Here is a 10000-nt window from a genome sequence, read left to right as displayed (position 1 = left end):
AAAATCATGGATCAAGGAAACGGAAGAACGCAAAAAAGAATATAATTTTATCCGTCCGTCCACCATCCCACCCACCAACCCACCCACCCACATGTTGTAAAGAAGGAAGAGACTCTTACTAGCACATATGGAATGCTAATTGCTGTTAATCATAAACATCAAGATTATTAAAACTAGTAATGTCCAAATTGATGTTGAAGGCAATGACATATACATGGAAATGACCACCCACTTCCCAAGTGTAAGTTTTGCACACCTTGATACTGCCTTTACGTAATTTTGGTGTGACCTGTTTCATCATTGTGGGAGTACAAAACTGCCAGCACCCCCAAAATCTTAATTCTAAATACAATTGGTTCCTAGTCCATGGCCAACTCACCCATAAATTTTAAATCATAATTCATCAGTAACTTTTCACATAATCCTGAAGGTGAACGAAGGACCAATGAAAGCCAGCAAACACTCCTTTTAATCCTTTGGTTATGAAATGACAAAAAGATTTTACATGTATGCTATAAGTCTCCTATATTATATAACACATTATGTAAATGATATCATATATTATGTATATGATATAACATATTCTATGTATAACATGCAAACACTCATCTTACTCCTTTGGTCATAAAATGTCATTAATTTTTTACCTGTTTTCTATATATTTCCTATGTCATACCATATATATATATATTTTTTTTTTTCAGGTGTCATCATTGGTGACAGACAAGATGGGATTAGAGAAAGAAGCAAATGAACTTGGGGAAAAGGTGGTGGGGCTTGAGAGGAAAACTTTAAGCCTGAAGGAGGAAAATAATAATCTACAGAATGACCTCAATAATCTTGTACAGGTGTGTGTGTGATTTGAGTTCTATAATTAGTCCTGTTGGTATTGACCTTTTTTTTTGGTAATTTACACACACTTTCATTTTTTATTGAAGGATTTTACTCACTGATTTGACCTCTCGTTTAATCAGCATAGTGTATATACTTCAGGTTTCTGATTATACTTTTCTGTCATTCTTTATTGAATAAATAGTTTATGAGCTTACCTTTACTCATATTTTCATATATTTTATTTTTTGATCAGCTATTATATGAAGATTTTTTTTTCAGTAGATGCATCATGGCATTCTAATGGTCATAATCTTAAAAAATTATATAAAACCTTTTTGGTGTGTTTTAAAATATTGACATTTGGCATTGAATCTGGTAATTTTTCCTCTGGAAAATGGCTCTAATGTTTCATGTAAAACCCACAGAAGAACAGAGATAAAGAAATGATATTAAAAAGAAGAAAACAAATAAAGGATGAAGGAGAAACAAGTACTCTGTATAGTAAGCCACTTTTCTGCCTTCCAGGTGATAACACGTGCAAGACTCACAGGTCAATGGGAAGCAGACAACCTGACTTTCTCATGCGTCACACCAGAGCAAGTGTTTGGACCTGTCTTATCTTCATCCAGGTTATTAACTGTTAATTGCTGACTGGTTATGGATGGCCTATCTTCCAAAATATTCACATCATAATGCAACTTTTCCTTTGATCTAGCTCTCACTAGTTTTATATATTTGATTTATCTGTTGAATTGTAGCGTGAAGAAAAAGATTTCTTCTTAACAACTTCATCATTTTTATTGATCAGGAGGTCATCCCAGTCACTGAAAGAGAGCCAGCATGACTACATACAACATATGCTGGAAGATCACCTCAGGAAGGACAGCTCCTCTTTGAGAAGTTCGCTATCAAACCTCCAGGTAAACAAATACTCCTGAAGGTGTAATGCCTTAGACCCAGGAGCACTTGGCGTAAAACAGATCATTATCCTATGTACTACAAGCTAACCTTACAGGATTGTTAGGGTTTATTTAGCAGTGAAATAACCTGATTGTCTCTTTGGTTAGAATACAGTACTCTTATAGTATTCTCCTATTGCTCCAAATAATCAGTTTTGTTACTTTCCTCCACTGTAGGATGGAGACAGCAGCATGTACGGAGGCCGAGGGTCTGAGAAAGAAATGGTAATAATGAAGTTGAGATCTGACCTGCGGAGCTTGCAGTCTGCCCAAGATGACACCAACCAACAGCTTCTTGAGAGAGATAAACAAATAGCAGATTTACAGGTTCGTTACCTCAGTGCTCCTCAAGGTTTATTTAGTGTTGTGAAAAGAGGTTTTGGAGAACTTTTCAGTGTTGTTGATTTTGTCAATTGATGAAGGGCTGAGAATATTCCTTAAGTTATTGATTACAGGCTGTATTTTTGTGCTGTATTTTATGACTGTCATGATAATTTAAGGCATTCATTCTTTTTTGTAATAATGAATTATTCTATATCTGTATTTTTATGCTGTAGTTTATGACTGTTTCTTGGTTGTGGAAATAAAAAAGACAAAAAAAATTAAATACAATGAGATATTTTAATCTTTTCTACCTTTCTATCCATCTGTCTTTCCTTTTTCATTGAATGACATTATGGTTGCATTAATTGTTATACTTTTGAAACAGATGCAACTGACAGAACTCCACCACGAACTTGCTTTGTCCCAAGCTGAAGTAAACAGCGTCAACCACACTTTGCAGGAAGTTCGTCACCGAAGTAGGCATGAAACTGTTGAGGTTAGTCAATATTTGTTACATGTTATGCAAATTATGATATGTTAGATAGGCTGATGGATTGTTACACTCACAGTTGAATGTTGCATGTTAAAGAAGTGAAAAGATATGCTTAACCCATTGGATTGCCAGTGGCATACGTATGTGCATTTGAGGCTTCACCATGTTGCAGATTGGTTATATCTGTAATGCAGTATAAGATCTTTTTAGTTTTCAGAAGCTGCAACTTTAAAATCTTTTATTGCTATCTGATCTGAGATGTTACATATAATTTTGATTACTTTAAGCAAAATAAAAAAAAGTGAATTCGATGGTCAGGTGCTCATTTTGACAGATAACAGATTATGATGAACATGCATTATTAATCTATGATGAAATGAATAATAATGATAGCTATTATTATGATAATGTATATAATAGTAATAATAATAGAAGCAAAAATGTAAATTTAAGGCACTGGCTTAACAGGTAAGGTCATGTAGGGCTATTAACCCACTGCGAGTGGGGCTATGTAATTGACACAGGGCTGCCATTCAGCAGGTTTGGTGAAACGAGAAAGACTAAACTTTTGCCCACAACCATTTTTTTCTGCCCACGCTTGCTCATTTAAACATTAGAATACTGAATATCTCCACTTCTTTTTTGTTTCGTCATGTGAGACTTATAGTGGGTACTGGTATGGCAAATAATTCCTGTAGTTTAGTCTTTTAGTCTCCATAATACACTATAGGCTACACTCAATGCAACAGATTTATGGAAGAAGTGGTACAAAATTGGGCCAAACATTTTCTTCATTATAGCAAAGAAAAAAATAATTATTTACAGCTATAAACATACTGTTCCTTCTCACTCCTAATATCACTTGGCAAAAGAGCCAAACTTGAAGTAGCACCACACTTGCCTTGCATATTGCTAAAAATACTCATGGCATCAATGTGTTGCTCCTGTCTGCAATAGGCACTTAGAACCCAAGTCTTGATATTTATATATTACTCAATTTTTTTTTTTCCAGATTACTCGAAAGGAGGAAGTTGTACGTCAGTTGTTGTCAAAGCAGACCAAAAAGGATTCGGTTAGAGGTTCATATACCTCTCTATGTGATCTCGATTCAGTTATTACTGGAGATAACAACGTAAGATTAATATGTGGTGTATTCATGTTGTTGTATGCACTGTATGAAATGGCTATATTACAAAGGTCTTCAGACATTTGAAAAAAAAGAATCTTTAGATAATTGTGTGTTGCTACTGTATCTTACCTAAACCTTTGTAAAGAATCTAACTCTAGGGAACTTTTCAGGTGGAATCACAGTTGAGTGAAAACATAGATATATTAGCTGGGCGCCTAGCAGAGCTGGAGGATGAGTGCACCCAGCTCCGAGAGACACACACTGCCCTGAAGGACACACATGCCCTCTGTGCCCCGACCATTTCCATGCTTCAGGATCAGCTCGCCAGGTCACATCAGGTTAGCTAAGACATATACCATTTGAGTTATTTGAGAAGCTGTTTTGACTTGGGTAAACATCAGTGATTTTAGTATTCCTACAAGTCTGCCTCGTGTGAAAGGCTTTGTTTGTAGGGTATGACACCACGTAGTTTTCCGGCTTATTTGTGTGTGCGCGTATTTAAATAAGGTCAATAGAAATATTTGATGTTACTGAAGTGCTAAGTTATGTATTAGTATGCCGCGGTATGAGAATTATGATCCAATTTGAGTAATACTGTAACAGGTTTGGAGTAGCAAGTGTTTGTAATATTATGTAAACTATTTCTGTTAGATTGATTAGCGGTCTTTTATATTTGGTAATGACTTATCCTTTTCCCATTCTGATGGCACTGAGGTGCTTTAGCTTCATATTTATCCTAAAAAAATTGCTCCAAATAACAGTAATTAACAAACACATAAACAGGACAGATGTGATCCAGAACTGCCTTTTCAGTTCAGAATAATGTGCCTTATGATTATAAATGTGCCACAGAACAAAACCAAAAGGAATTATTATAACCAGAAATAACAGAACTCCAGTACCTTACTTCAACAAGTGTTTCTTAAGCTATCTAACCTGTGCAATGGGAAATACAATGGAACCCAGCATAGACAGAATGGGAAAGTTTTAGACTGTGGATAAGTCAATCTTTGTTTTGCTTTTGAGTTTGACTAATATTAACACCTTCTTAAGATTTGGATTAAGTCTTAACTCTAGAAATCAATCCCTGATCTTCCATACCTATCCAGAGAATGTTTGGTTAAGCTAGCCCTTTGTATAACACTTTGCATCCCTCTTTGACACTCCACTAATGTAGAACCAAGTGGAGCTCCGCACAGTACTAACCGCCGAAGTGGCAGAGAGACATGACCAACTGGTGGCCCTTCGAGACAAGCTGAAAGAGGAGGAGCAGAGGCACCATGAAACAAAGATGCAGCTCCAACTCAAGACTGAGGTGGTGAAAGACCTGCGGAAGGAAGTGCGAGATAGTAAGGAGAGGCCCTTGGCTAAAGTTGGAAAGGTAAACCAATGGAGATTCCGAAGCTGTGCTCATGTTCCCTTCTCTCTCATAGGAACTGCATGCATAAAACTCATTTTCTGTATTTCAGCTCTACTTGCATAATTTTATTTTACCGGGATGCAATGTGGTACATGAACTGTTAGTTAAATCCTTTGGGGAATTATTTTAACTTTCAATAGTTTTAGCAAGACATCCTGAGAAGGAAATGTCTTTCCAGAGTGATATAATTCAGCTGGAAGCTGCTGTACAAACTTCAGTTAAGGAAATAAAAGCTGCTGAGACACAGACAGCAGAGGTAGGTTTTGTAACAGTGTCATTTTTAACTGTGGAGGAGAATATATTTAAGTTTTGATTTCGCACAATTATCTTTCAAAATGGATGACTCCATTTGCCAGTAGACACAGTGGATATCGTCTGTAGTCACAAATTAACCTATTTGACGATGCTTTTGTTGAGTTTGTGAGCCTACCTGTATTTTATTTTTGTATGCAATGTCTGCCCACATTATGCACTGATTTGCACCAGGTTTTCAGAATTTGGATGAATTACATAGAGAAAGTTTACTGAAACTCTATGATTGATGACCAATCCACCTAAGATTATTGATATTTTCCAAATATTAGAATATTAGCATGTATGTTTTGTTGGTTCTGTAAAGACTGGTTCCACTACCTAGACTCAGCCCTGGTCCCTGAGCCCCCTCTGGCTGCATTGCCTCCTGTTTTAGTTAAAGTATAATTACGCTCCTCTGGACTAGGCATGCCTAGGCTGGCTTCAGAGATTAAGTCATGGATTTTACTTATGTATATCACAAAATTATAATTATTTGACTGTTAGATATTTGAAATACTGATTTTCAAATTTTACTATGCTTACTGGGCTCGTAAGTCAAGTAAGCCAGCCATAGTTTCCCAGAAGTGCTAATATTGCATACTATTGATCTTAATTATGTAAATGGATTTTCTTTTAGGAGGTGAACCACATGGAGAAGAGCACAAGAGAGGGACCTTCAGTCAATGGCTTTTGTTCGCAGTCGTCCCAAGTTTCAAAGCTGGAGAATGAGGTGTGTGTGCTCATAGGTTTAAAGATTCTTCCCTCTGTTCTGAATGGCTTTTACCTTTGAGATAAGTGATTGTGTTTGGAATTATTCCTTTTATGCTGTGCTTCCCCCTCACATATATTTTTGTGCAATCCAATGCCTATTACAAGTCAAGCTTTGAAATGATAGATTCTGTTGCTGAGAAGGCAGAAAAAGAATTTGATACAATTTTAACTAATATCGTGTAGGAAAATGGTTGGAACTTGAGAGAGAGAGGAATAAGAATAAGGAGTCATTTGGATTTAATGTCATCAACCAAGTTACAGACTGAATGAAGATGTTCTATTTGAAAGTACACCACCAAGATGTAATATAAATGTAATTCTCAATATGAAAACACTGACGTTCATTCCTAAAGATTTCCAGTGTGCTTTATTCCATGTCTTGCTTCCTCATATTGCTTGCTCCCAACTGCTATTCTGTCTCCCTCCTTGACCCATGTGTCCTCGTGTGTGCGTACAGTTGGCAGAGAAGAGTGTCCTTCTACGTGAGCTTCAGAGTCACCTGGCATCATCACGTCAGGAACTCCACCTAAAGGATGAGACACTCTCCAAGGTAACCCGACAAGACAGCTTAAGGAAGGGAGGAGTCTGCCATTGCTTTAGCCAATGTTATGTGCCCTGTGAAATAGAATTTCTGAACAGATGATGTGTAAAAATTGTACACTGCAAGGTGATATTACTAATGATTTTGACTTCATTTTGACAGTTGGAAAAGAAGTTGGATTCCGTACGTCGTGAAGGTGGACATAATGGAGAAAGAATGCAGTACCTTACAGGTCAGCTGACGAGTCTCCAGCTGGAAGTTGGGAGAACTCATGGCCAGGCGGAACATCTTCGCAGACAGGTATTTTATTTGGAGGAGACTGCTTTAATTTTAGGTAGCGCTGATGATCACCGTCTCATTTGTGTTTTTAATTACCATGAAATCTTAAAACGTTAAACAGTAGTCTTGAACAGTTTTATTTATTTAATCTTTCTTTATTCATTTTATTTATTTATTTTCATAGGTGGAGAAGAAGACCGAACTGATTCAGAAAATGGAGGCAGAGAACACGTCCCTCTCCCAGCAACTGAATGATAAATCTCTGACAGTAGAGAGGTTCCAATCAGAGGTCCTCAAAATGTCTACAGAGCTTGAGAAGAGGAAGAAGGAGGTACTTCTTCATTTAATACTTCATATTTCTGTACAGGAAAAGGGGAATCAGTCCTATAATTGCCTTTAATTGTACTCTTCCTGTTTCATAGATTTTCATTTATTTCATTTCCCAGTGTGAGATAGGTTGCTTTTAGTTATGAAGATTTTGAAATACGTTTTGAAAAAAATATCTATAGTGTATACATCAATGTAAAACATGTATATTGCAGGTTGGAGAGCAGCGTCTGACCATCAGCTCACTTCAGGAAGCACTTGTGACCAGCAAGAGGACATGTGATGACTTACGTTCTCGATTGGATAATGATGTGAGTGCTGCCATGTTGCACCATAGCCTCCCTCCACAGATATTTGCTAGTAGCAATAATCCCAAAAGCATCCCCAGTGTGACTACTAAAAGCATCCTTGCTGACCGTGGAGATCCCCATTATCCGGTTGTATTGCCCAGTGCATGTGCGGATCAAAACGGCATAGGCCTACCTGTAAACTCTTCTTGCTCTTTCCCCATGACCGCCAGTAACTCCATGTCAAGCATTACGCAGCCTGACTCTTGGCAGCTCCATGCCTCTCAGCCTCTCTTTAAGCAAGTAGCCTCAACAGACTCTGTGATGATGCCAGATGTCAGTCCCGGTGACTCATGTGCCAAGGATGTTATCAGCCAAAATACCCCAAGTGCCATAACCCCAGACGTGTTGTCGTCCTGTGGTGGGACCCCCTTGTTGATTATGAACTCTCAGTGTGAAGGAAAGGAAGTTTTAAGCAGTGACTCGCTAAGTGCTGTGAAGACCTTTAATGGAGAGAACACTGAAAATAGCATGTCTAGTCAAAGTGCGAGGACATATACAACACCCGTTGGCCAGACTGCAGGCCACGGTGGACGAGTGTATGATGTCTAGAGAAGACTATCCTGAGGATGCAGTCACTTGCCTCATCTTGCGTCATTCGTAAACACCTCAGGTTGTCTAACACTAAATCATATTCTTTTGTGCATTAAACTCTACGGAAGGGAATAAGTTCATGAAGTTCCTTATTTTCAAATTCTGAAAAAAGAAGTTACTAAAAGCAATATTAGGAAAGATTTAAAAGCCAATAAAGGAGACTAAAATGTCTTTTTGGTTGTGAGGATGATAGACTTATGAAGGATCCACATACTTACTGATCTTAGGCTAACTTAGGCTAAGTGAAAGGTAGTTGTCCTTTATCCTGTGCCATCAGAAATCATGTTTTATTTCAATTGTTTTGTCTTGAAGCTTCTAGTCATAAGATGCTAGTAAATTTTTAAACTCTGCTGTAAATGTTTGAGCAGCAGTCAACAGGTTGTGAACCTACTTTCTATTTCTCATATGTACAGTAGTGTTTTCGAATTGCTGCTGTATCAATAGAACTGACATATAAGTATGTAATTACAGATTGTTTCCGGAAAACAATCGCTGTTTTTATTGATGCATGTGTGTCATAGTGTACTTATTGCTACTAACACCGACCAGACACTGTTAACATAGCAGCCACGTCTTGGTCAAAATCCGCCAAGTAATGTAAATGAATAGAGTAATTAAGAAGTAAGCATCATTGTTATGATAGAGAGAAAAATCCATATGTAAATAGATTATGGAGTAATGATCATTCCAGATGTATTGGAGTATTATTTATATTTTATTTATCTCTTTATTATATATAATTTATCACTTTTATTTATAATGTTTCATGATATGTTTGTAGGTGAGCAATCATTGTTATCTATCTCATTTAATATTTAAAAGTGGATAAACATATAAATACATATATATTTATATAGTTATGAAAGTAATATATTTTTTACAATGCAATGGATTGTAAAACCAATAAATGAATGAGAGCGAGTTAAATTTCCCTACCTTCTTAATGTTACTTACAAAGAAATGTGTGCAACGCAACAAAAAATTGACTCATAATAATGAACATGATATTTTACTTTTAATATGACATGAAAAGCATGGAGCATGTCTCTGAAATGCGTATCTGATTTGCTTGTTTGAGAACTAATCTAGTGCATTGTCCTTTTGAGAGCGTGCTACTAACAACTCGTATTTTGGAACATGAAATAAGTATGTTTCGTTTTTCTCTAGCTTTCAGGCTATCCTTTGGGATATATTTATTTCTTATCCTGATTTATTTTCTCCTTATTTTACTATATTATTCCTTCGTGTCTTTTGTTTTCGTTTTAACTTTCTTAGTTATTTTTCCGGATTTTTTCCAATCTTTTTCTTTGCTTCTTTCATTTTCTGAAAAGTAACATCCTTAAATGTTTAAATTTTTTTCTTCCATTTTTATCTGACTTCTTTTGGAAGATTCATGCCAAACAAGTTATAACTTTTATTTCGCTGCATTTGGGTGTTCTCTTTCCCTTATTCTTCCTCCCTTCCCCTTCGTGAGTGTTAGAGAAAGAGCTTATTTCATGTTCCAAGTCAAAGAGGCCTTTATCTCCCTCACTGAACCCGCCTGTTTCTGCCGTCTGGACTGAGCATTATAGATCTTCGAGATGTGCGATGATCTCTGTAAGCTTCAGTTGGAGGTAAGTTATTTTGTTCTTCTAGTAAGTCATGTTATTGCAGAAGACAAAATGTTTTGCATTGTTTTAGCAAAAGTT

General features: G+C 36.7%; 1 protein-coding gene across 1 annotated transcript in view; it reads left to right on the top strand.

Moving 5' to 3' along the window:
- The window catches only part of LOC122251441 (uncharacterized), a 59324-nt gene that overhangs the window by 28047 nt on the left and 21277 nt on the right, over positions 1–10000 (top strand). The window contains exons 3-17 of the mRNA XM_086542892.1: positions 705–848; positions 1360–1463; positions 1643–1754; positions 1971–2120; positions 2503–2613; positions 3623–3742; positions 3910–4077; positions 4917–5120; positions 5338–5415; positions 6091–6183; positions 6682–6774; positions 6928–7065; positions 7229–7375; positions 7587–7682; positions 9884–9925. Of these exons, the coding sequence (XP_086399018.1) occupies positions 705–848; positions 1360–1463; positions 1643–1754; positions 1971–2120; positions 2503–2613; positions 3623–3742; positions 3910–4077; positions 4917–5120; positions 5338–5415; positions 6091–6183; positions 6682–6774; positions 6928–7065; positions 7229–7375; positions 7587–7682; positions 9884–9925 (1800 nt within the window). The remainder of the gene's footprint in view (positions 1–704; positions 849–1359; positions 1464–1642; positions 1755–1970; positions 2121–2502; positions 2614–3622; positions 3743–3909; positions 4078–4916; positions 5121–5337; positions 5416–6090; positions 6184–6681; positions 6775–6927; positions 7066–7228; positions 7376–7586; positions 7683–9883; positions 9926–10000) is intronic.

Source organism: Penaeus japonicus, unplaced genomic scaffold (assembly GCF_977035675.1).
Source record: "Penaeus japonicus unplaced genomic scaffold, GWHDUDI00000001_assembly GWHDUDI00000013, whole genome shotgun sequence".
Lineage (NCBI taxonomy): Eukaryota > Metazoa > Arthropoda > Malacostraca > Decapoda > Penaeidae > Penaeus > Penaeus japonicus.
The sequence above is the reverse complement of the archived record's forward strand: the minus strand, read 5'-3'. Positions and strand labels throughout refer to the sequence as shown.